We start from the raw sequence: 26766 nt of genomic DNA on the forward strand, positions 1-26766 counted from the left end.
AAATTTGATTGACTGCAACAAACAACAAATTAATCCCCCTTCGGCTAGCATCCTCCGAACACGGGAAGAAAAAAAAGGCCCGGTGCTTTTTTAGAATGCAGTTGTGTTTGTCAGAGAGAGTGGAGGAGGAGGGTGGAGGAGAGTGAGAGAGAGAGAGAGGATATCAGGTAATCCTGTATTTCTGCTCGGCTGCTCGCTTCTCTCCAAATTTCTGATTTAATTATTCTCCAGCTGGAAGCGCATTAATATTGAAAAGGCATTTGCAGATGTCACTCTGTTGCTTGGGGAAGGTCGGTCGAGGCGAGAGTGACAGGCGGGGTTTTGGCGGGAGGGAGACGCGACGGAAGTGGCGGCTTGCTGCTGGCCTTTCGGGGGTTGTGTTTTGTATTTTCAGTCATTTGTCTCCGTATCCGCTAGCTGACTTTGGCAAGGCAAGGCACTCCATATTCAGCATATTCTAATGAAGTACACAAGGTATTTCTCTGTCGTGGTGCAGCAGACTGCGAAGACTAGGGCCTTGAAGCCGGCTCAAAGGGCATTTTCTCATGTGTCGCCACACCACTCTGGCACGGTGGCTGGCACTCTTTGTTTCCCTCCCCACCTCCCACTGAGCATTTAAACTCCGCTTCCCACATGCAAATAAACCTTTTTATTAACCTATTATGATTTTGAAGATATCTTCCTCAATCTCCGTGGATTCCATATTACTGGTTTACAAAATGGAGATAGCATTTAGGCCATTTTAGGAATCTGCCTCTAGGGAAATTACACCTTTACATTTCATTAGTCCTGAATTGCTGTTGAAAAGATGCTCCCAGTATTAGGCCTACAGTGCCCTTGTGCATTTTATGATGTTGTAGGTACACAGTCCGGCCTAATGTCGAAGAGTTGGAACGTGAACTCTTTCCTCTCTTCTGTAAGTGAGAGCTTCTAATTTAACAAATTAATGTTTTCAGTAATAAGTCTCTCACGGTTGCCGCCTGTTATAGACCCCCCTCAGCTCCCAGCTGTGCCCTGGACACCATATGTGAATTGATTGCCCCTCATCTATCTTCAGAGTTCGTTCTGTTAGGTGACCTAAACTGGGATATGCTTAACACCCCAACAGTCCTACAATCTAAGCTAGATGGCATCAATCTCACACACATTATCAAGGAACCCACCAGGTACATCCCAGAATCCGTAAACACGGGCACCATCATAGATATTATCCTGACCAACTTGCCCTCCAAATACACCTCTGCTGTTTTCAATCAGGATCTCAGCGATCACTGCCTCATTGCCTGCATCTTCTATGGGTCCGCGGTCAAACGACCACCCCTCATCACGGTCAAACGCTCCCTAAAACACTTCTGCGAGCAGGCCCGGGTATCCTGGAAGGATATCAACCTCATCCCGTCAGTCGAGGATGCCTGGTCCTTCTTTAAAAGTAATTTCCTCACCATCTTAAATAAGCATGCCCCTTTCAAAAAATGTAGAACTAAGAACAGATATAGCCCTTGGTTCACTGCAGACCTGACTGACCTCGATCAGCACAAAAACATCCTGTGGCGGACTGCAATAGCATCGAATAGTCCCCGCGATATGCAACTGTTCAGGGAAGTCAGGAACCAATACACGCCGTCAGTCAGGAAAGCAAAGGTTCGCTTTTTCGAACAGAAATTTGCATCCTGTAGCTCTTACTCCAAAAAGTTTTGGGACACTGTAAAGTCCATGGAGAACAAGAGCACTTCCTCCCAGCTGCCCACAGCACTGAGGCTATGATGAAAATTACAGGCCTCTCTCATCTTTTTAAGTGGGAGAACTTGCACAATTGGTCGCTGACTAAATATTTTTTGGCCCACTGTACTTCTCAGACAGAGTTCAGTGTGTCGAATCGGAGGGAATGTTGTCCGGACCTCTGGCAGTCTCAAGGGTGTACCACAGGGCTCAATTCTTGGGCCGACTCTTTTCTCTGTATATATATCAACGATGTCGCTCTTGGATTCCCTGATCCACCTCTACGCAGACGACACCATTCTGTATATATCTGGCCCTTCTTTGGACACTGTGTTAACAAACCTCCAAACGAGCTTCAATGCCGTACAACACTCCTTCCGTGGCCTCCAACTGCTCTTAAACGCTAGTAAAATTAAATGCATGCTTTTCAACTGTTCGCTGCCCACACCCGCCCGCAGAACTAGCATCACAACTCTGGACGGTTCTGACTTAGAATATGTGGACAACTACAAATACCTAGGTGTCTGGCTAGACTGTAAACTCTCCTTCCAGACTCATATTAAACATCTCCAATTCAAAATTAAATCTAGAATTGGCTTCCTATTTCGCAACAAAGCCTCCTTCACTCATGCTGCCAACATACCCTCGTAAAACTGACTATCCTACAGATCCTTGACTTTGGCGATGTCATTTACAAAATAGCCTCCAACACTCTACTCAGAAAACTGGATGAAGTCTATCACAGTGCTATCCGTTTTGTCACCAAAGCCCCACATACCACCCACCACTGCGACCTGTATGGTCTAGTCGGCTGGCCTTCGCTACATATTCGTCGCCAGACCCACTCTGTCACAATACAGAGGCGGATGCAAGATGCAAGCAACGATGGTTTAATGAAATAGTTTACAGCATCAACAGGACAGACAGAATATACTCAGACAGAATCCAACCCAGGGCCTAGGGCACATCCTCTGATGATAGCGTGCTGAGAAATCCAAGGGAGTGAGTCCGGCTGGGTAGGAAGGAGCACAGCAGATAATCCCCACAAGGGCTGCGAGAGAATGAGCACTGACACACGACACAACCTCAGGGAAGAAACAACGATCTGACAACAAGAAACACAGGTTACAGAACATATAAAGGGGAAGATAATTAATTCCAGCTGGCGCAGACAATCAGGCCAAGATTGGGAACCACGCCCACACAAACACAGGAGAGAGAGAGAGAGAGAGAGAGAGAGAGAGAGAGAGAGAGAGAGAGAGAGAGAGAGAGAGAAAAGAGAGAGTGAGGCAGTGGATTCATGAACCGTGACAATACCCCCCCCCCTAGGAACGCCTCTTGGCGTTCCCAGACAAATTTACCTGTCGATTGAAATCATCAATAAGGGAGTGATCCAGAATGTCCCTAGCGGGTACCCAACTTCTCTCCTCCGGACCGTAACCCTCCCAGTCTACCAGGTACTGGAATCCGCGTCCCCTCCTTCTCGAGTTCAAAATCCGATTGACAGAAAAGGTGGTCTCCCCATCAACAAGTCGTGGCGGCGGGGGAATCGGGACCGGCGGGTTAATGCGTGCCTGAAACACCGGTTTTATCTTGGACACATGGAAGGTAGGATGAATTCTCCTATACGCCGGAGGAAGCTTGAGCCGGACCGCCACCGGACTAATGATCCTGGTGACCTTGAACGGCCCGATAAATTTGGGGGCAAGCTTGTTAGAAACGGATCGGAGTGGAATGTTCTTCGTGGAAAGCCACACTCTTTGTCCAACGACGTATACCGGAGGCTTCGACCGGTGGCGATCGGCCTTAGCCTTGGTGCGCGCCCCCACCCGGAGGAGAGTCTCACGGGCTCTGCTCCATACGTGACGGCACCTCTGGATGAAAGCGTGAGCGGAGGGAACAGTGACCTCGGACTCTGTACTGGGAAAGATAGGTGGCTGGTAACCTAAACTACACTCAAATGGAGAGAGACCCGTGGCTGCCACTGGCAACGAATTGTGAGCGTACTCAACCATAGAGAGTTGTTGACTCCAGGAAGAGGGGTTCTTAGAAACCAAACATCGCAACACTCTCTCCAAATCTTGGTTGGCCCTCTCCGTTTGACCGTTGCTCTGGGGATGAAACCCTGAAGAAAGACTGACACTTGCTCCCAGTAACCTACAAAACTCCTGCCAAAACTTGGACACAAATTGGGGCCCCCGGTCAGTAACTACGTCCATCGGCAGGCCATGTAAGCGAAAGACATGATCCACGACCGTTACCGCTGTTTCCTTGGCAGATGGTAATTTAGGCAAGGGAATAAAATGAGCCGCCTTCGAGAACCGGTCCACCACGGTCAAAACAACCGTCTTGCCCTGAGAGGGCGGGAGACCGGTAACAAAATCTAGCGCGATGTGGGACCAGGGTCTCGAAGGGACCGACAGCGGTTGGAGTAACCCATCTGGGGGTCGATTAGAACTCTTCCCAGTGGCACAAACCGAGCAAGCCAAGACAAAACTGTGAATGTCACGAGCCATCAGCGGCCACCAAAAGCGTTGCTTCACTAAAAAGCTAGTACGGCTGACTCCTGGATGACACGCTACGTTGGAGCAATGCCCCCACCGAATAACATCGGACCGACACCCCTCCGGCACAAACAACCGATTAGGCGGACAACCGGGCGGAGGCGTTACCCCTTCTAAGGCCGTTCTGACCCTCGATTCAACCTCCCATATAAGTGTGGAGACCACTAGGGTCCTGGGTAGGATGCACTCGGGAGTGGATGGGCGTTCAGAATGGTCAAAAATACGAGAAAGGGAATCGGGTTTGACATTCTTGGAACCCGGGCGATACGAGAGAGAGAAGTCAAAACGTCCGAAAAAGAGTGCCCACCGCGCCTGCCTGGAGTTGAGTCTCTTGGCTGTTCTGATATATTCCAAATTCTTGTGATCGGTCCAAACTATAAAAGGTACCCCCGAACCCTCTAACCAATGGCGCCACTCCTCCAATGCTAACTTTACTGCCAACAACTCTCTGTTGCCAATGTCGTAGTTGCGTTCCGCAGGTGATAACCGATGGGAAAGGAACGCGCAAGGGTGCATCTTGTTGTCGGAAGCGGCACGTTGGGAAAGTACCGCACCTACCCCCACCTCTGAAGCGTCCACCTCCACCACGAACTGACGCGAGGGATCGGGAGCTATGAGGATGGGGGCCGAAACAAAGCGGCTCTTGAGTTTGACGAATGCAGCCTCGGCTGTATCGGTCCACCTGAACGTCACTCTGGGGGAGGTTAAGGCGGTAAGGGAAGCGACTATCTGGCTAAAGTTGCGAACAAAACGCCGGTAGAAATTGGCGAATCCCAGAAACCTCTGTAGGGCCTTACGGGAATCTGGGCTTGGCCACTCCACCACAGCCTTAATCTTGTCAGGATCCATGCGAATACCTTCAGTCGAGACGATGTAACCTAGGAATGGAACGGATTGTGCATGAAAAATGCATTTCTCCGCCTTGACAAAAAGTCCATTCTCCAACAACCTCTGGAGCACTCGTCTGACGTGCTGACCATGTTCCTGGAGAGAAGAAGAAAAAATCAGTATGTCATCCAGGTAAACATATATGAACTGATCAATCATATCTCTCAGCACGTCATTGACGAGTGCCTGGAAAACCACTGGGGAGTTGGATAGCCCGAAAGGCATGACCAAATATTCGAAATGCCCTCTGGGGGTGTTAAACGCTGTTTTCCATTCGTCCCCCCTCCTTATGCGAACCAAATGATAAGCATTACGTAAATCCAACTTAGTGAACACAGATGCTCCCTGTAACCTTTCAAAGGCTGAGGACATCAACGGTAAGGGATAGGTATTCTTCACTGTGATGTTATTCAACCCACGGTAATCAATGCAAGGACGCAGAGATCCATCCTTCTTCCCCACAAAGAAGAACCCCGCCCCCGCTGGAGAAGAGGAAGGACGAATTAATCCAGATGCCAGAGAATCAGAGATGTATCTCTCCATAGCCTCCCTCTCAGGAACAGAGAGAGAATATAACTTACCCTTAGGCGGAGACTCACCTGGCAATAATTCTATTGCACAGTCATAGGGACGATGCGGAGGAAGAGAAGCAGCACGGGACTTACTGAACACCTCCTTCAGGTCGAGGTATTCAACGGGCACGTTAGACAAATCCACTGCCTTCTCTAGAAACACAGAATCAGAGACAGATGAACAAGCCGACACTAAACAGGACTCAAGACACTTGTTACTCCACATGGATATGGAGTTCTGACCCCAGTCAACTCTGGGGTTGTGTTGGGTGAGCCAAGGGTGGCCGAGAACTAATGGTGCCAGAGGTGAGTCCATGAGTAGAAATGATAATGTCTCAGTGTGATTGCCGGAAGTGATGAGTGTGATAGGTTCAGTGGTGTGTGAAATGTTGGGGAGTTCTTGACCAATGAGAGCGTTGACGGATATCTTGTGCGTGAGTGAGGTGATAGGAATCTGGAGCTTGTGAGCGAGCTTGAAGTCCATGAAATTACCCTCTGCTCCTGAGTCCAGTAAGGCTTGGGTGTCGTGCGTGTGGGTGGCCCATCTTAGTCTTACCGGGAGGAGGGTGGATGATGAGGTCTTCTCTGTTGTGATACCACCCGATAATAGCCTCATACTTACTACCGGGCTTGATCTTTTACCGGGCAGGAGTGGATAAAGTGGTCCGCTCTACCACAGTAGAGACAGAGTCCTTGGGATCTCCGTCTCTCCCTCTCCTCCCGAGAGAGGCGAGCTCTTCCCCGCTGCATGAGTTCGTGAGCGAAGTCTGAACTCGCCGTGTTCCCGCCGCTGGCATGCCAGTCCTCCGTGTTGTTATACGGTCTGTTAGGGCATGCTCGGCGGCCAATACGACTCAGACGAGCGTCGACCCTCAAGGCTAATTCCACTAGTCCATTTAAACTCCTGGGAAGATCCAGAACATAAATCTCCTTCTGAACCCGGTCCTCCAGCCCATGCAGGAACATGTCCCACTGCGCCTCCTCGTTCCACTGACACCCTGCAGCCAGAGTGCGGAATTGAATGGAATATTCCGATACTGAACGGTCTCCTTGGCGAAGGTCAGCGAGTAGTCTGGCCGCCTCCCTACCCGCCACGGCCCGATCGAAGACTCTTCTCATCTCCTCGGAGAGTGTCTGGAAAGAGGTGCAGCATGGGTCCTGGTTCGCCCACACCGCCGTTCCCCAAAGAGCCGCTTTGCCGGATAGCAGTGTGAGTACGAATACTACCTTAGACTGTTCCTGGTTGAAGGTCCGTGGCTGCAACGAGAAATGCATGGAACATCTCGTAAGAAAAGCTCTACAATAGTCCGGATCACCTGAATAACCCTCTGGTGTCGGTAGTCGTGGCTCTAGCTGAGAATCCAGCTCTGGCGGGGCGTGTGGAACTGCCGGTGTAGGTGGCGCAGCGAGACCCTTCAGATGTTGTAATTGTTGGGTCAGCTGGGATACCTGCGTCGCCATGGCTTGTACTGCCCGACCTGTGCTGGAGATGTTCTCCTCTTGTTGGTCCATTCTCGTGATACTGCGGGAAATGAATTCGGTCAGACTCGTTGAACTCGCTGCATCCATGATGTGGTCAGATCGTTCTGTCACAATACAGAAGCGGATGCAAGATGCAAGCAACGATGGTTTAATGAAATAGTTTACAGCATCAACAGGACAGACAGAATATACTCAGACAGAATCCAACCCAGGGCCTAGGGCACATCCTCTGATGATAGCGTGCTGAGAAATCCAAGGGAGTGAGTCCGGCTGGGTAGGAAGGAGCACAGCAGATAATCCCCACAAGGGCTGCGAGAGAATGAGCACTGACACACGACACAACCTCAGGGAAGAAACAACGATCTGACAACAAGAAACACAGGTTACAGAACATATAAAGGGGAAGATAATTAATTCCAGCTGGCGCAGACAATCAGGCCAAGATTGGGAACCACGCCCACACAAACACAGGAGAGAGAGAGAGAGAGAGAGAGAGAGAGAGAGAGAGAGAGAGAGAGAGAGAGAGAGAGAGAGAGAGAGAGAGAGAGAGAGAGAGAGAGAGAGAGAGAGAGAGAGAGAGAGAGAGAGAGAGAGAGAAAAGAGAGAGTGAGGCAGTGGATTCATGAACCGTGACACACTCACTCCAGGTCATCTATAAGTCTTTGCTAGGTAAAGCCCCACCTTATCTCAGCTCAATGGTCACGATAACGGCACGCGCTCCAGCAGGTATATCTCACTGGTCATCCCCAAAGCCAACATCTCCTTTGGCCGCCTTTCCTTCCAGTTCTCTGCTGCCAATGACTGGAATGAATTGCAAAAATCGCTGAAGCTGGAGACTTATATTTTTCCCTCACTAACTTTAAACATCAGCTATCCGAGCAGCTAACCGATCGCTGCAGCTGTACATAGTCCATCTGTAAATAGCCCATCCAATCTACCTACCTCACCCCCATATTGTTTTTATTTACTTTTCTGCTCTTTTGCACACCAGTATTTCTACTTGCACATCATCATCTGCACATCTATCACTCCAGTGTTAATTTGCTAAATTGTAATTACTTGCTACTATGGCCAATTTATTGCCTTACCTTCTCACGCCATTAGCACACACTGTATATATACTTTTTTTTTCTTCTATTGTGTTATTGACTGTATGTTTGTTTATTCAATGTGTAACTCTGTGTTGTTGTTTGTGTCACACTGCTTTGCTTTATCTTGACCAGGTCGCAGTTGTAAATGAGAACTTGTTCTCAACTAGCCTACCTGGTTAAATAAAGGTGAAAAAAATAAAAATAAATAAAGATAATGTAATTGTAACTCAGGCTTAACCAACCAGAGAGTTATGTTATGTAATATGATGTTATATGGACATTTAAATTCGATTCCCTTGATCATCTCAGCAATTTAGCCTCTACATTGTATTTTCACTTCATGCTCCCATCGTTATATCGTTGATTATACATAGCTGTTTTAGGGCACGCAAAACGAAAGTACTTTAGCTTAGGCCTAATTATGTTTAGTTGTTTTTTTTCTCTCACTTATGACAGCCAGATAGGCAGGCGCAAATGTTCTGGTTCTTTTCTGTGCGTCTCAACTCCATCATCTGATTCTGTAGAATTTGGGGGCATCACACTCACACAGCACTCACTGGGCGTGGGTTGACATTTTCACAAGCGCGGTGAATAACACTTTACATCGCCTGTCATCACTTTTTATGCATACATATTACCTGGCTCAAAGAGAGCTAGGCTTCGCCCCGCCGCAGCCTCCCTCCCTCTACCAGCCTCTCTTTCTCTCTTTTTCTCACCCTTCTGTAATGGAAATTGAATTTGCATGAAATATGCTCAGACCAAATTGCATCTGACTGTGCGAGGAGACAACGCGCTCCGGTTGCCCTGACAAAAATGATTGTACTCAGGTTTAGGGGAAAGCTTGATGACGATCGTGTTGAAGTATTCCACATTTTTTGCTGGGGAGGGGGGGGGGCAGAAATTTAAATCAAAAAAGGTTTGGAGGGAAGTATTAGGAACATGCTCTATCACAGGTATGCCTCTCAAACACCACACCACTGACGTATTGAAGGACCGCGACTCGCTTGTTATTCGGTCTACCACTGATTTAGCCTATTTGAGCTCGTTTAATTTGCATGGTGACGGACGTAATGGAGTAGCGAGGAAGGATCAGTGCTATACAGTACCTGCAGAAACACTTCAACTACACTCCCAGCTGTCCAAATGTCCCGCTGCTCAGCCCACATCCGTTTCAAGTTTCTTGGTAAATACAAAATCGAATACTTATGCAAATTTCTCGCGTTTAATTATTATTATGATTTTTTTTATCTGCCCCTAAGAACGTTCTCTTTGTAGCCTAATTTAACAAATCAGCTCCTCGTCAGAAAATATAATATGAATTGTCGACTGCGATAGCTCTTTTTGTCTTCTTCTCTCTCTCTCTCCCCTACTGAAGTACAGCCTAGAACTCCGTCTATCTAGAACATGCATGATGCGTATCTCCCCTCTGAGAAGTGTCTCTGTCTCAGTCACTCCGATCTGAGCTGCTCTGTTCTGTGTTTGCACAAGCATGTGTAATCCTGTCAAGCTCCAATCCAGGGCTATCTTTGTCCTTTACACTGCCGAATGTCTTGTTGAATATACATAAAATATCATCTTACCCAGCAGAAAACCTGTAGGGGGAGAGGAGAAAACGTCATTAAACTTTAACACACAGAAGGGATGAATACCTAAGAAGCCAGCGAGTCAGGGAGTCAGGGTATTTCGAGGGCACGGCGAACCCTTGAGTCATCTCAGAATTCAATTCAATTTATTTATACCCCAAACAGAAGCACACTGTTGATCAAATCAAATGTTATTCGTCACATGGTTTGTAAACAACAGTTGTGGACTAACAGTGATATGCTGACTCAGAGCCCTTCCCAACAACGCAGAGAGAAAGAAAATAGAGAAATAATCGAAAAGTCAAACACGTAATAATAGATGTAAGAACAGATACACAATGAGTAATGTGACAACTGATGATGTGACTACTGAAGTAAAAAGGACTTAATAAGTACATTTGTTGAATTTTTTTTGTACTGTTTGTCCATCAGGTCGTTTGTATGGGGCGATGAGCGACCAGCAGCCCTACACGTTGTCAAGTGCCTTCCCCCTGGTCAGCCACCCAGCTTTCGGCCTGTACACCACCAGCTCAGGACGCCCAGAGTTTGGAGGCCTGGGGTCGTTGGGGTCCCTGGGGTCCTTGGGGATGTCTGCTGCCCTGGCCGCACACCCCCAACTGGGAGCTCTGACAGGTAAGAGGAGGGGCCCGGGTGTGGCGCTTGGACAGGTGTAACATGACTGAGTCCAGGAGATTTACTTGACCTGAACAGCAGATGGATGAAACATCATGACTAATCAGTATTTAAGGGTGTGCTAACTTCTAATACTCTTTAGGCAATTGCAATTGATATACAGTACTGAACTTAGTGGATGAGACAGAATGGCACTCACACGTCGGTGTCCTTGTCTTCTCTCTTCATCAGAATGGTGGCGAGCAGCAGAGGCCCACAGTAGGGGGGCAGCAGCCTTCCTCCCCCCGTTCCTGGGCCTCCCCACAATGTTCACCCCCCACATCCAGCAGAACCACAGCCCCCTGCAAGCCCCCTCCAGGACCCCCAGCAAAAACGGACAGACCCCCAAAGGTACAGCTACGCCCATCCTTCTTACATTGAACTTTTCCAAGTGCTTCATTCTGACCTATACAGATAATAACAGCTTAGAACAAAGGTGATAATTGCGACACTTCCTGTTCTCATCAGGGGGAAATATGTATTTTATTGTACCTGTATACTGGCACAGAGTGTGAAGAAGCTTCTCACACCTGTTCAAAAGCAGCAAATGATTTTACCGCCAGGAAATAAAAGGTACCCTTAAGAGGGTGAGGTATTTAAAGCGCAACGTTTTTTACCCCTCTGGCAATTGCGAGAGATGTGAATGAATTAATCATTCCTGTAAGCAGGTGGTGGAAACTGTTCACAGGGATTAAGCGAGAGGCTCCCTAGTCTCGGCAGTCTCCGGCTCCGTGATGAGATTTCTCCCGTCGAGAACCTTATAATGACTTCCAGTCTCAGTTAATGGCGTATGTGCAGGCTTTTTTTCTTCTTCTCTTTATCTTTTTCTCTCTCTCTCTCTCTCGCTCTTTCTTTCTCACACTCTCTCTTGCTCTCTGTCTCTCTCTCTCTGTACCCTTTCTCTCTTAATCTACTTTTTTCATTTGATGCTATCTTTTAATTTATCTTTTATTATGTAAACCACTCATGTTGTGCTCACGCCATGTTCAGCATGCCTAAATGAGATACGCATTAAATCAATATTTTCGTACGGCTTTTTTCTCTCTTCCGCATTCAGAAGAACCCCAGATATTTCATTTGCGTTTTTACTCGCAATGTCTCGTTGCTCAGATGAGATTAAGATGCTATGTAACGGTGTGCTGTGCCTCTTTCCGTGCGATTTCAGGGGTGAACGGGGCAGTGAACGGAAGTGGGGTCTGCTCCCCAACCATGCAGGGGTCTTACTCCATGAACGCGTCCCCATCCCTGGGTGCCTCCCAGGCTGTTAAGGGCCCCAACTCCAAGGCCAAGGGCCCCAGGAGCAGCCCTCACAGCCAGAGCCACACAGCAGAGCTACAGCTGGAGAAAGTACCCCGCAAACCTAAGGACAAGGTCAGCTCAATGATGTAGTGGCTCTAGATTACTGATGACAACGTTGTGAAAATTATGCACGCACATCGACGTGGCCGGAAGCCGCGTTGTTATGATTCTGGACGCTCAGATAGCTAGCAACGAGGGCAAGAAGTTGCCATGTTTTAGGTAGCTCGTTTCAGCTTGTTGTATCTTGTTATTGATACCATCTCTTGTTTTGAGGTGTTTTGACGGATTCCATGTCAATGCTAATAGTGCAAAAAATCGATAGTGCTCATTATACAATTGTATAATTTGGAGATGAAATATAGTTTACATGTTGTTAACAAGCCAGCTCTGTCTGTTTTACCCCATAGTTGTGCATTCGTTGGTTTTGTTGCTAAAAGTTAACCTGTCTATAGCTATAGTAAAGCCTGAAGTATTTGACTTGGGTTCTATTTTGGACGTTTTAAGTTTTCCATTTCCAGTTTAGAAACAAAAATCAAATGGTTAAAATGTACACTGGGTGCTTTATTGATTGTCAGCTCTCTGCCTTAATGCAGAAGCCCAGTAAAAAGCCAGCGGAGGTCGCTGGGGTCAGTGACAGCGAATCAGGCTCTTCCTCGGACAGCTCCAGCGACGGAGCCATCAGCAGCGACCTGGAGGACCTCGGAGGGGAAGAGGACGACGACGATGATGACGACGACGATGATGAGGATGAGGAAGAGGAGGGAAAGAGCGAGGCGTGGAACTCTGAGAAGGAGAAGGCGAGGCGGACGAAGAAAAAAATGAAGGTACAGTGATAGTGAGTAGTACTGGTAGTGTATAGCTACTTATGTCTGTGATGTGCTCCGGGGTGAGCTAACATTGGGCTTCCTCTCCTCTCCAGATCGGGACACTAAGCTCGGGCATGAAGGAGGCCCAAGACAATAGGAACAGCCTGCCCCACAGCCTACCCTCCGACCCCCCCACCCTGGTCCCCTCACAGCACTCCCCCTTTACCCTGTCCCAGAGCTCCCCCCTGTCCCTCCAGACCTCCCGGCCCAGGGAGGAGGGTCTCCAGCACCACCTCAGTGTCATCCAGTCCACGGGCCTAGCAGCCAGCTCCAAGCCCCTTGCCCTCCTCACCCAACCCCGCAGGGAAACCTCCCCATCACCCGTCTCTGCCTCTCCAATCCCCCTCATCACCTCCCCCAAAGGACGCACCACAGCCTCCCCCAAGCCGCCCAAGCTTCTGCCCTCCTCGCCGCAGCACCCGCCCCTGTCCCTCTGCTCTTCCTCCAAGCCCCTGTCGGTGCCCTCCCTGGCCCGCTCTGTACCCCTGGCCTCCTCGCCTCAATCCTTCCCTCTCCTCACGTCGCCCATGGCCAACTCCCAGCAGCCCAAGCCTCTGAAGACACCTGGCAGTGGGAAGGCTAGTAAGAGGAAGTTGCTGGAGGAATCACTCTCTCAGATCAACGAATTCAGGCTCAAACAGGTTGGTCCACTGTCCTCTCTGCCCAGCCACTAGCAAGGAGTATGGTACCAAGAGTATCAAGTATGACTTGCCTAGTTAAATAAAGGTTAAATTAAATAAATACAAATTTTTTTTTAAATCCCAGTATTCACACAGTAGCTCTTTTTCCCATGGTCAAATAATACCACAGATTGGTTACTGGCTAGTTTAGCTTTTCACCTAATTTGGATAATCTAAAAGCGGTCGAACATGAACCGGTTTCGCCTTTCACAGTTAGAAGGTTGTTCGTAATTCATTGTAACACTGTAGATGAGCTGCAGTAAAAGGGCTGCTTCCAGCCAGAGGGAGTCAGAGAGGGAAGTGGCAGTCCTGTCTGAGTCATTTGATTGGGTGTCCTGCTGTGCTGCTCAGCCTGTAAACCAAAAGGTCAACCAAAAGGTCAATGCTTTTGGCCTCATTACCTCAGCAAAGCAGACGGCACATATAGTTACTGTATGTATTTATTACCGTTTTACTCTCCATTTAATACATTCACAACTGGATAGAACATATACATATTTATCACCTTTTACAGTGCATTGTGGACCTCTCGGATGTAGTCGAAATGGTAATTGAAATAGTAGTTCATCGATTAAGCTAATTCCTATGGCTCCAGCCCGCTAGAATTGGAAATCTAGCCTTTTCCCCTGTTCCATTTTACCGGTGGGGAGGTTCTTTTTTAACCAAAGGCCTCTGCATTCCCCCAGTGGTTCAGGAACTGCTACTGTATTACATGGTCTGTGAAATTGATTTGTTTCACTTGATATCACATCTAGTTGAATGTACATGTCGAAGCCCTAACCTGTGTTTGCTGAAACACGGTGCAACGCCAAACTGTCGTTCTATAAAATCTGCCATTATGCTGTTTAAAGTAAAACACAGATGCATGACGCTAACACTTTTCACAGACTCATAACTGTAGTCATTTAAGTGAGATACGGGAAATGGAAGCCGCTTTTCAGCAGCTTTACTCTTTACTTAGTACAATGCCTGTGGTTATTGCCATGTTATATGCCATTGTCTCCAGGCTTCTGTCCTAGGCACAGTGAGACAGTGAGCCAGGCATTGTGCTTCATCACCAGCTTGAATAATCAACGTAGATGTAAATTGACAGCTGGCACAATTATGCTGTTTTCTCTTTTCTTTTCCCTTGTTTTATCCCCCTCCCTCCTTCCCACCCTCCCTCCTGCCGTTCCAGTCTTTACTCTCGCAAGGCCAGACGTTCCCGGCGGCGCAGCCCAAGAAGCAGCAGGGTCACAAAACCTCTAGGAAGGCTGCTGGGGTGACGTCATCCTCCTTGCCGCCCCCCAAGCTGTCCTCCTCGGAGAGTCCGTGTGGTGGTGGCAGAAGCACCAAGTTGCCCCCTGCTCCCCTCCCCCCTCCCCCCCAGAACAACCACTCCAACCTCTTCCTGTCCAGCGCTCTCCTGGGCCTGGCTGCCCACCCCAACGGAGTCATCCAAAGCACCACCACTCAGGACGCGCCGCTAGCCCTTATCACCAAGCCCCGCAAAGACTCCAACAAGGACCTCTCTGGGGCAGGGGCGTCCCTCTCGCTGCCCGTCAACCTCAGCACCGGCGGTAGGGTCCACTCGGCCTCCTCTCAGGGCCCCCCGGCGCGGCCCGCTACCTCACCCTCACCGGCCACGGCCCGGGGCCCCAGGAAGATCAAGGCCCCCAAGGCCCCTAAGCTCCAGGCCCCTAACCTCCAGGTTCAGGCCCATGCTCTGGCCCCCATGGCAGCCTGGAAGGGCCTCTCTCAGAGTCACCTGGTGCAGTCTCTGGTGGACCTGTTCAGAGGGGCCGAGGCCGGCCTCCCAGGTCTCCCCGGTCTCCCTAGCAGCAAGGACTCGGATGACTCTGTTGAGGATGACGACGACGACGACGATGATGATCTGGATGATTTGGAGGATGATGAGGAGGACTCGGATGACAGCTTGTCAGGTTAGATACCGACCGTTCTGAACGTCCTAATGGAAGGCACATGCAATGTTTTGTAGTGTACAGTATTTTTTGGGGGGGGTTATGGTGATGTACAGCAGTGAACACCATTCAACCAGTGATAAACCCTCTCTTTCTGGTACCCTCCTCTCAGATTCTGACAGTAACTCGGACAGCGACAAGGACGTCTCCGGTGGCAAACTGAAGGACCCGAAGCTGAAGCTGCCATCGTCAGGCTCCGCCTCCAAGAGGGAGAAAACCCCACTCAAGCTAACCAAAGGCCACGCCACCTTACTGAGCAACTCAACCAATCACACAGCCGCCAGCTGCTCCCCGCTCAACCTGCAGGTCATCAAGACGCCCAACATCGTCACCAGCTCCAGTGCCTTGGCCTATCACAGCTCTCCTTCCTCCTCCTACTCCCTGGTCACGCCCCCAGGTAACCGCAGGCAACACTCCTTAAACTTCTTTACCTACTCTGCCAAAGCTACTCATACAGCACAAGCACAAAACCAGTCTGCAAAAACAGCTAGCTGTACCTTTAACTATTGAGGACACGTAACCACACTGGAATAGCTCACACATGGCATGATATGCTATCATCTTCAGATGGCTGTGGGGAGAGAACAGGGAGAGGAAGAGGAGGTTTTATTTTTAGTTAGCCGGGCGGTTGGCTGGCTTAACAGGCCTGGGTTCCTGTAGGTGCATGTCCCTGGGCTTAACAGGCCTGACAACTTGTTTGGCACTCCTGCCATGCCCGAGCTTTCTTTCTTTCTTTCTTTCTTTCCCTTCTTCTCTCCTTCCTATCTCTCTCAGCACTGGGAGATTACCCAGCTTAGGAAAGGAAATAACACACACACACACAGACACAACAAGGAAGACTGGAATTTTCCAACAGAGATTCCAATCTTCCTAAGCACATTTCAATTCAACATGTTTTGGTGTCCATCAAATTCACATAGGAATGTCAGTGATTTTTTCAGGACATATTTCAGTCATTTCCTTAAGTTGCTTTCAGAGCACGGAGTTTCTCAATACTCTACCTGGTTAAATAAAGGGAACGCATAAACAATAAGGCACTCTCATGGCCACAGCTGGTGGGTTGGAGACACAGTGGCAGCCCCGTTTGTCTCAGAGAACAAAACACTGCTCATATTCAGCACTGTGATGCTGTGGCTATGGGTATGTGTTTTGGGCAGTAGCTCTGTGTGTGGCTGTAGCTGGGTGTTTAGGTCTACGGAGAGAAGGCTTTGACTGTGTACTGTTCGGTCTGACTAACGGGTTCGTTCTCTCTCTCTCTCTCTCTCTCTCTCTCTCTCTCTCTCTCTCTCTCTCTCTCTGTCTCTCTCTCTGCCTCTCTCTCCCTCTGTCTCTCTCTGTCTCTCTCTCTCACCAGGCGCAGGGAAAAGAAAGAGGGTGATGGATGAGCAGGAGTTGAGGATACCTCTGGAGTTGGGGTAGGTCGAGTGGAGATTTGAATTGATTGGCTCTCTCTAGCAATGGCAAAGCCTCTGGCATTCGGTCACTCACTCACAGTTTCCTTCCGTCCGTCCGTGTGTTTCCCAGCTGGCAGAGAGAAACGCGGATCAAGAGCGCGTCCGGGAAGATGCAAGGCGACGTGGCGTACTACGCGCCATGCGGGAAGAAGTTGAGGCAGTACCCAGATGTGGTGAAGGTAAACAGTAACCACTACCCCTCAGACTAGCCTTATGCTAGCAACTAGCCTCACCCTCACGCTAGTGCTCACTTAGCATCAATGCTAACCCCTGTGACCTTAACATGAGAAGAGCTGGAATCCTTTTAGTTCATTTCCCCAATCCCTTCCTCTGCCTACTAAAAGCTGACCTGTCGTTAGAGCATTCTGATTCTCACTGTGCTTTTGCTCAATTTCCCCCCTAATTCTTTTGATGCTTAGTAGTTGAATCGTCACTTTAGTTTTTAGCTTCCGCCACTGTAGCTAGATCGCTTTTCAATGTCACACTTTTACATACTTTCACATTGGATATCCCTGTCTCACCAAACGTCATTATTTTCTCTTCTGTAGTATCTATCCAGAAATGGAATAAGTGGCATCACACGCGATAATTTTAGCTTCAGTGCAAAGATAATGGTTGGTGACTTCTATGAAGCCAGAGAAGGACCCCAGGTGACCTCTTTCATCTATCTATTGCCCGTTAAAATGTGTTTATTTCCTCTTTTCATGTACAGTAGAAACTGTATAGTGACTTAAGCAGTTCAGGGACATTGATAGAAATCAGCTATAGACTCCAGTAGTCCTACCCCCTAGCCCCCTTTGTCCAGGGAGTCATTTAATAATCAGTTGACATTACTTCCACAGGTGACCAGTCATATACTGTACAGTAGGATAGTTTAACTAGCTGAATGGGGAATGGAATGCATTGTAGTGGTGTCCATATCACAGGTAGAAATTTGACCATTTTCCGGTTCTTAGCTTTGCAGTCCAGTAATAACACTATGCATTGCAGATTTTGATCTGCCCTCTTTTCTGTCATGAGTGATCGATCTAAAGAGTAAAACCTAGAGTAACAGTAGAGTAATAAAAGCAACTGAAGTATGTTGAATCCGTTTATTACCCACACGACACTAACTGCCCCTCTACCCTGTTGTTTCGCGCCCGTCCTACCCCCAGGGTCTGCAGTGGAGCCTGCTGAAGGACGAGGATGTCATCCCTCATATCCTGGCCATGGATGGCCGGCGGGGACGGCCCCCCAACTCAGAGCGCCAGCGCGGAGCCGAGGGGGGAAAGGGCTCCCGGAGGAGGAAGGGCCGGCCGCCCAACGTGGGAGAGGGTCTGGGGTTGGGGGCAGAGGTGCCTAGCCCCAGCGAAGCCAAACTCTTACGCAAACTGGAGGCCCAAGGTGAGGAGAAGAAAAAAATGAAAAGATCTCCATTTGAAGTCTATGAATGCTACCTACCAAACATGTTTGGTCACACAGTAACGTTCCATCACCTCTCTCTGCAGAGATAGCCAGGCAGGCGGCCCAGATGAAGATGATGAGGAAGCTAGAGAAGCAGGCCATGGCCAGGGCAGCCAAAGAGGCCAGGAAGCAACAAGGTACACTACGCTACATCTAAGTGCATGCACCATTCCCCACTGTCCTCTTGTAGAGATGTACAGTACCACTGCTGCAAATCATTTCTTAACACCTAAGCCCCTAAAGTCTCTCTTTCAGCCATCATGGCGGCCGAGGAAAGGAGGAAGCAGAAGGAGCAAATGAAGCTCATCAAGCAGCAGGTAGAGCATTCTTTATGTGACACCACTTCCTGTCAAACCGTCCCGTCTGAGGTATCCTTGTTTTACCACTGCACCACCGTTTGGTTTGCATAGTGTATCGATCAACCTACCTCTGTGTTTCTCCAGGAGAAGATCAAGCGTATTCAGCAGATCAGGTTGGAGAAGGAGATGAGGGCACAGCAGATCCTGGAGGTACTACAGTCACCTGACCCAATACGGAACATATCCTCTGAATTAGCAGAACGTCACTCCTCAAACTGCATCCCAGAGCCTACTCTGTCCATGGCGTTTTAATCTTACCCAAGCCCATTACTGAATAATACCACAGTGTTGGAAGGAGTAAGGCATAATTCCACATGGAACTAATGCTAAATTGGTCTTGGTTGACGGCTGTTGTATATTAAAATCGCTGTCTCCGCTAGCTGTCTCAGAGTCAGACCATATTTAAATTAGACAGAAATATTTGTATTTTATTTTATCCGACAACAGCAACAGTTTAGCATAAGTGGGTGGGGGAAAAAATTATATTTCCCTTGCACACACAATTACACTGTAGGAGCTCCAAAGTATTTTAGCAGGACTAAATCAAATTTGAGTTGACACGGTTGGCAAGCCACTCTTAACAGGATTTTTTTTTGCTGTTTGCAATTACATATTTAAATGATACTTGATTCACTCTCTGTGTTCTACACATTTGACTGGCACGTGAGGCATACGTTTCATTTTCTGTTACAGGGAAAATATCATATTTTGAGTGCTGCGGTGCGAAACTGCGAGGTGGCATGTGTCCGTCAGTCTGTCTGTCCAGATGTCTGGCAGTGAAATGACATTTGACCCGATTTGCATTCGCAGGCTAAACGGAGAAAGAAAGAAGAGGTTGCGAATGCCAAAATTATGGAGGCAGAGAAACGAATAAAGGTGAGAGTTTGTGTTACACACAGCATCTCAATATAAACCAAAATGTCAAAGCTTTTTCCAGATGAGCTGTGTCTGACAATGAGATTAGGCATGAGCTGTAGCTCCTCTGTAAAATGGTCTGAAATCCCATCAGCCCTAGTGATTTTCATGATGGTTGCTGCATGAAAGTGTATTGATTTTCTTTCCTCATCTTTTCTGTCTACCCCTGAAGGAGAAAGAAATGCGAAGACAGCATGCAGTCATTTTAAAGCACCAGGTACGCGGAGCTTTTTAGCAGCACGCCTTGTCTCTTCTGACATGATTGAAATTATACTAAAAACCATATACACTTCAGCTAGATCAGTGTTTACTGTGTGTGTGTGTGTGTGTGTGTGTGCGTGTGTGTGTGTGTGTGTGTGTGTGTGTGTGTGTGTGTGTGTGTGTGTGTGTGTGTGTGTGTGTGTGTGTGTGTGTGTGTGTGTGTGCGTGTGTTTCAAGGTTGTGTGTAACTACATATTTTATTAAACCTTTTAATGTTTCTCTTTGGTCAGTTTCCATTCTATTGGGTTATTTCTGAACTTTGGGTATTTTTCTGCTAAACAATCTGTTTTTTTTTTTGCTGTCATTTCTGTTCCATAATACTTTGCCAACTCTCTCTGCCAGGAGTTGGAGAGGCATAGACTAGATATGGTATGGGTATGTTTATTTTTGTACATCTAACACCGCATCGTGTTTCCTGGTTGTGATATGGTTGTCATAGCATTAAGTGTAGCACTGGCTGCAGTCATACTACATTATTCTGCATGGCTTTTCAGCAAAACCAACACACACAAACACACACACACAAACAAAAACAACAACAGTGTGTCGCCTCCATCTGCTCTGAGACACCTGACCTCGCTCCGCCTGCGGTGGTTCGGTAGCTCCCCCCGTACTCCCCAGAATGCATTGCAAAAGGCGGCCAAGCCCTGCCATGCTCACTCTTACTGTCTGAAAGTACACTCCTCTCGATGAGTCATCCATCACATCCATCGTCTAGCTGTTGTTTTTGAGTGGCTGTGAGTGCTTGACTTTTCCAGTTCCAGACATTGAGCTTGTGTCCGTCTCCGTCCACAAAGAGCTGCCCTTTAACCTGTTACGTCCCATTGAGTCTCTGAGGTTGCGTCTGAAATGGCATAGTGCACTACCTCATAGTGCACTACTTTGGTCAAAAGTAGTGCACTGCATAGGGAAGAGGGTGCCATTTGGAATGTAGCCTGAGTCGTTCTGCTGCTCTGTTCTGTATCTGTACCTGCCTGTTTTCACCAGCAGCCTGACTGTCTGTCTGTCTATTGCTGTACCTGCCTATTTTCTCCAGCAGCCTGACTGGCTGTCTGTCTATTGCTGTACCTGCCTATTTTCTCCAGCAGCCTGACTGGCTGTCTGTCTATTGCTGTTACCTGCCTGTTTTCTCCAGCAACCTGACTGGCTGGCTGGCTATTGCTTGTTGAGCGCATCTGTTGCACACGATTAGAGCCAGGAGTTTTTCCTAACAATATAAACCTAAGCAGGAGAAACTCCTGGCCCCTACATACTGTATTTATGCAGCTGACACCAGAGGATCTGTTTCATTGCCTTCTATCTGTTTATCACATCACTGAGTTCCCCATCCCTATCAGACAGACAGTCACTGTCCTCGCTTTGCCTTGATCAAATCCTATTGGTTTACAATAAAACATTTGGAGACAATCTATCCTCAACCAGGGAAGTCTCCTTGTAAGACCTTCCCTCGATATCTCCCCATAGGTTTAGGCTATTTTCAATCTGGAACGGCTATCAGCTAAACAGATGGATGATACACAGCGCAATGTTTGATTTCATCCGACTGGCTTGTGGCTATGATGACTCAGTCATTTTGCGTTTGTTCCGTCAGCTTTTTACCTAGAGGCATCATAGCTTGACCCCAACTTCTCTTTTTTTGACCTCGTCATCGCCATCTACCGCATTCTCCCTCTGATGCTTTCTGGTTGTCGTCATTCGTACTGTTGTCTTCTTAACCTCAGCTTCAACTGTACGTGTTGCTGTATGTGAAAACTTCGCCATGATGGAGGTGAATGGGGGTTCCACCTCTCTGACTTCACCTGTGGAGATTACACCTTCTCCGGTGTGTAACGTGTGTGTGTTTTCTCTGCTCTGCTAGGAGAGGGAGAGGAGACGGCAACATGGGATGCTCATGAAGGCGGTGGAGGCTCGCAAAAAAGCAGAGGTAGGTGACATACAACACACACACACACACACACACACATACACTCAACACAACACACACGTGCGTGCCAGAAGGTCCCACTCCTTCCCGAACCCATTCAAACCCTCCTCCCTCTCCTTTTCATTTCTTCAATACACTAACTGAGTCAAAAGAATGGCCCTCGAACGCTTTTTCTTTGAGTGCGCAGGCAGGGGCGCCGGGCTGAATTCTAAAACTACTCAGCAGACTCGGCTTGACATTCTTGTCTGTTTTACCGCCACTGGCGTGAGCCCATTAACTCTCCCCTCTCTCCTTCTCTGGGGCCTCAGGAGCGCGAGCGCTTGCGGCAGGAAAAGAGGGATGAGAAACGCCTGAACAAGGAGCGGAAATTGGAGCTGAGGAGGCTGGAACTGGAGATTGCCAGGGAGCTGAAGAAGCCAAATGAAGACATGTGTCTGGCCGATCATAAGGTAATAAATGACCCATCTTGCCCATGATTCAGTCCTGCGTGATGTCTGAAGGGTGACATCATTAAAGGGACCTAGCTTTTTCCAAGTTGTATGTGGCTGTTTAATTTAGTTACATTTATTTTGCTTTATGTATATTTGAACTGACAAGTTAATATTGTCTAGGTTTGGGTTATGGGTGGTTAAGTGCATTGTATCATCGCAATGGTATGTACACTATATCTGTTATGTATCATATGTGAAACCTGAGTACTGGACACGGTTTGTGCTGTACACTGCCATCAAGTGGCTAAAGAGAGTAATGCAGAGGGAGGGACAAGATAATAGTCCCCCACATGTTTACTAATGATAACCTTTTTAAAAAAGTGACCATTCAGAGCCATGTGATTCAGTCATTGACATTGCAATATGTTAGTCACACTACTCCCCATATACTGCCGTCCACATAGGGCACTATAGGAGTCCCAGGGTGTCATGTGAGATGTATCCTAAACATTCCTCCTTCTCTCCTTACCTTTCCTTCCAGCCTCTTCCAGAGTTTTTCAGAATCCCTGGCCTGATCTTGCCGGGGGGTGCGGTGTCTGACTGCCTGATGCTGATGCAGTTCCTACGCGGCTTTGGGAAGGTGCTGGGCTTCGATGTGGGGGTGGACGTACCCACCCTGGGCATGCTGCAGGAGGGCCTGCTCAACGTGGGAGACAGCATGGGACACGTCCAGGACCTGCTGGTCAGACTGCTCTCCCTGGCCGTGTGTGACCCAGGACTGCCCCCAGGACACAAGGTGAGATACTGTACATGTACAGGAACATACCAAGCAGGCTCTCACATAGGGAAAATACAAACCTACACACATTGGTCCGCTTTCCCAGACACAGGTTAAACCTAGTCTCAGACTAAGAACTAAGAAGCACTTTCTATGGAGAATCTCCACGGAACATGCTTTTTAGTCTAGGACTTAATCTGTGTCTGGGAAACCAGCCCATTGCCTATGAATCAACACTCCCCTGGAAAGTATACCTGGAACCACTCTATCACGACCCCCCCCCCCCCCCCCCCCTTTCCAGACCAAGACCATGTTGTCTTTCCCTCTATCTTCAATGACTCACCCGTCCTGTCTCTCTCCTCTCCCCCCAGACCAAGACCATGCTGGGGGACCATCTGACCAACGTGGGCATCAACCGGGACAACGTGTCGGAGGTGCTGCAGATGTACATGGGGGCCCATTGCGGGCAGACTGAGCTGGCTGAGCTGGCCCTCAGCCTGAAGACCAAGGCCTTCCAGGCTCACACCCCCGCCCAGAAGGCCTCCATACTAGGCTTTCTGGCCAATGAGCTGGCCTGCAGCAAGAGTGTAGTCAGGTAAGAACAGGAGACGCCAAACATTGAAATAGATCATGCTGCAGCAAGAGCGCCGTCAGAAGGAGAGAAGAAAGAACAATTGAAACGAAACAATTAAAGCTCAGGTTCTATCTGCAGCAAAAGCGTGGACAGGTAGGAGGAGAGATGCTGACCTGCCAGCGCTGTACGTCACACAGGCCTCATACCAGTGGAGCTACAAGGGAATAGATTATTGTGCAATACGTAAGGAGATCAAACATGGAATCCAAATATGGATTCCATGTTTTTACTGGTTTTACTGATAGGATATGCAGACGACATTTCACAAGCATGAGATGACATCCTTGTAGATCAGGCATCGTCGTCCCTTCCGGTCCTATTAGGTGGAGCCAGTGTGAAAGGTTTAGTGTACAGGAGGCTTCCATACTGTTGTGAGCCTGCTGCCTTTTAGCTCCTTACAAATAATGACGTTTAGTTGACTTCACTCAGCTGCTAATGCTGTCGTGTTTTATTAATGCTGTGTAAGACTCCGGATAGATCAGCTAATCTGGAGTGGGATTCAATTTTGATATAGAGAGAAGCCAATACATCAATTATTCACGAGAGAGAGAGAGAGAGAGAGAATTGTACTGTATGTGTTAACTAGAGGTAACTGCCAAAATAAAGGAAACACCAACATAAAGTGCCTTACTAGGGCGTTGGGCCACCACGAGCCAGAACCGCTTCAATGCACCGTGGACTAGATTCTACAAGGGTCTGGAACTCTATTGGAGGGATCTGACACCATTCTTCCACAAGAAATTCCATAATTTGGTGTTTTGTTGATGGTGGTGGAAATCGCGGTCTCGCTGAAGAATCTCCCATAAGTGTTCAATTGAGTTGAGATATGTTGACTGAGTCAGCCATGGCATATGGTTTACACCGTTTTCATGCTCATCAAACCATTCAGTGACCACTCGTGCCCTGTGGATGGGGACATTGTCATCCTATGGAGGCGTAGACATGGTAGCCAAAATAATGGCCTGCCCAGCTTTTTATACATAATACTAATTATGATAGGATGTTAATTGCTTAATTAACTCAGGAACCAGACCTGTGTGGAAGCACCTGCTTTCAATATACTTTGCATCCCTCATTTACTCACTGTTTCCATAGTTACCTGTACGTGTGAACTGACATACTGTATCTTTCTCTGTTTCTACAGCGAGATCGACAAGAACCTTGATCACATGACCAACATGAGGAAGGACAAGTGGCTGATCGAGGGCAAACTCAAAAAGTAAGTGTTGTGTGTGTTGACGGGTGTGTGTGTGTGTGCATCTGAATGCTCACCTGTGTGTTTCTCTCTCCAGGTTGAGGGCCATCCATGCCAAGCGGACCGGGAAGAGAGATGCCAGCATGGGAGGGGAGGAGGCCCAGCCCCTGGGTACGCCCTCCTCTGGCCTCAAACGCAAGAGAAAGGCCGGAGCAGAAAGCGACGACGACGATGATGAAGATGAAGACAGCGATGACCTGGCCGATGAAGATGACGAGGAAGAGGAGGAGGAGATGAAGAAGGCGAAGAAAGTGGAAACGTGTGACGAGGACGATGGGGACCAATCAACTAGTGTGGAGGAGCTGGAGAAACAGATAGAGAAGCTAGCCAAGGTAAGTCCTTCTATCCGGAGATCTGAGAGTTCCATCTCTGTGGAAGAACAATACTAAATAGTTAGATATTATTGATTCATTGATTTAGTTATAACTCAGGTCATGATGGTCTTGCTTGGTTTCACAGCAACAGCACCAGGTGAGGAGGAAGCTGTTTGAGGCGTCCCACTCCCTGCGCTCCATGATGTACGGCCAGGACCGGTACCGCCGGCGCTACTGGGTTCTGCCCCACTGCGGAGGGGTCTTCATCGAGGCCATGGAGAGCGGAGAGGCTGCGGGGGAGCTGGAGAAAGAGAGGGAGAGGAGGAGGAGGGCGGCAGCAGGGGAGGTGCACATCAAGGAGGAGCCGCAGGAGGAGGAGGTGCAGAAGAAGAAACCTGGGGGCGTCGGCGGGGAGGAGAGGAGCGTCTACACCCCCGTGGGGTCAGAGGAAGGGAAGGAGGAGAAGAAAGGTTCTCCCAATCTTTTCCTCTTGTATCCGGCCTCTCTCTCCAAACTGACCACGCTCCTCGACGTCGCTAAGGACGTTGCCAAGGAAACCCGCAAAGCCAAGGCAGAACCCCGCCCCAAATACAACGGCAGCCCCAGGCCACCGTCTGTCACCACGACAACAAAAACAGCACCACCATCCGATCCCACCAACAACGCCTCCCTGCCCGCCTTACCTACAAGCCCCTGTGCATCGACGGCGCCGAACCTGCCGTGCGAGGAGGCCAAACCCGGCTACCCCACCTCCACCTCGTCCCCCTCCTCGTTCTCCTCCCTTCTGAGCCCCCCACCCCAGCTTTTCAGCCCTATGAAGACCTCCACCCTAGCCCCTAACCCTCCACAGCTCCAGTACCTCCCCAGTGACCAGCTCCTCAGGGTCCTGACAGAGAGGAGCGGTCACTGGTTCAGCCTGCTTCCCCGCTCCCCCTGTGACGACACCTCCCTCACCACCTCTCCCTCCCCTGGGCCCAGCCTTCTCCAGTCCTCCCCGCTGCCTTCCTCCAGCCTCACCCGGCCCAGGTCTCCCCCGGCCTCCCCCGCCCTGCCTCTCACCCCCTCGGCAGCGTCGGCCTCAGCCAGCCCCCACCACCCAGCTGGCTTCATCAACTACCCTCTGTCAGCCCTGCAGGTCAGTACGCTGCAAGGACAGACCTTGTCCTAATGATTTATACTGGTAGTAGAAACTCATAATGGAAAATCGTATGAATAAATGTAACATCAGAAGAATGGAGGTTCTGCTTGAAGCGACAGGCCTAAGTGTAGTGATACACATTAGTTTTTCTGATCATGATGTTGAAGTGTCTGTGTATGTATCTCCCCCCTCTAGGTTAAGGCTGGAGGGTCGTTGCTGAGTCTCTCAGCGTTCTGCGGTGGCTGGCCCAGTGGAATGCTGAGCCCCAGCCAGCTACCCTTCTGCAGCAGCCCCCTGCCAGGCCACTCGGGCCTCAGCTCCCTGGAGGGCAGTGCCAACGCGCCGCCCAGCGTCTCCAGCAAGAGCGAGTCGCCCGTTCCTCCCGGCGAGAAGCTCTCGTCCACGGTGCCCTCTCCCGCCATGATGGAGGTGCCCAAGCACTCGGACCACCCCACACCACGGCCCATCCCTGAGGGTGAGCGT

The 26766-nt window shown here is 49.0% G+C and overlaps 1 protein-coding gene across 18 annotated transcripts in view; it reads left to right on the plus strand.

The window, feature by feature from the left end:
- The window catches only part of LOC129859615 (bromodomain adjacent to zinc finger domain protein 2B-like), a 78855-nt gene that overhangs the window by 46544 nt on the left and 5545 nt on the right, over nt 1-26766 (plus strand). For 5 of the 18 annotated variants that reach the window (XM_055929620.1, XM_055929630.1, XM_055929622.1 and 2 more), the window contains exons 4-28: nt 10332-10532; nt 10764-10922; nt 11737-11942; nt 12464-12694; nt 12790-13377; nt 14594-15338; nt 15490-15774; nt 16732-16792; nt 16902-17010; nt 17380-17481; nt 17986-18214; nt 18319-18411; nt 18518-18591; nt 18718-18783; nt 19444-19509; nt 19721-19765; nt 20152-20184; nt 21668-21733; nt 22042-22182; nt 22706-22960; nt 23314-23537; nt 24721-24795; nt 24869-25163; nt 25291-26280; nt 26479-26758. In XM_055929620.1, the coding sequence (XP_055785595.1) occupies nt 10332-10532; nt 10764-10922; nt 11737-11942; nt 12464-12694; nt 12790-13377; nt 14594-15338; nt 15490-15774; nt 16732-16792; nt 16902-17010; nt 17380-17481; nt 17986-18214; nt 18319-18411; nt 18518-18591; nt 18718-18783; nt 19444-19509; nt 19721-19765; nt 20152-20184; nt 21668-21733; nt 22042-22182; nt 22706-22960; nt 23314-23537; nt 24721-24795; nt 24869-25163; nt 25291-26280; nt 26479-26758 (5619 nt within the window). The remainder of the gene's footprint in view (nt 1-10331; nt 10533-10763; nt 10923-11736; nt 11943-12463; nt 12695-12789; nt 13378-14593; nt 15339-15489; nt 15775-16731; nt 16793-16901; nt 17011-17379; nt 17482-17985; nt 18215-18318; nt 18412-18517; nt 18592-18717; nt 18784-19443; nt 19510-19720; nt 19766-20151; nt 20185-21667; nt 21734-22041; nt 22183-22705; nt 22961-23313; nt 23538-24720; nt 24796-24868; nt 25164-25290; nt 26281-26478; nt 26759-26766) is intronic. The other 13 variants (XM_055929625.1, XM_055929637.1, XM_055929626.1 and 10 more) reach the window with 8 other exon arrangements.

This window comes from Salvelinus fontinalis, chromosome 7 (assembly GCF_029448725.1).
Source record: "Salvelinus fontinalis isolate EN_2023a chromosome 7, ASM2944872v1, whole genome shotgun sequence".
Taxonomy (NCBI): Eukaryota; Metazoa; Chordata; class Actinopteri; order Salmoniformes; family Salmonidae; genus Salvelinus; species Salvelinus fontinalis.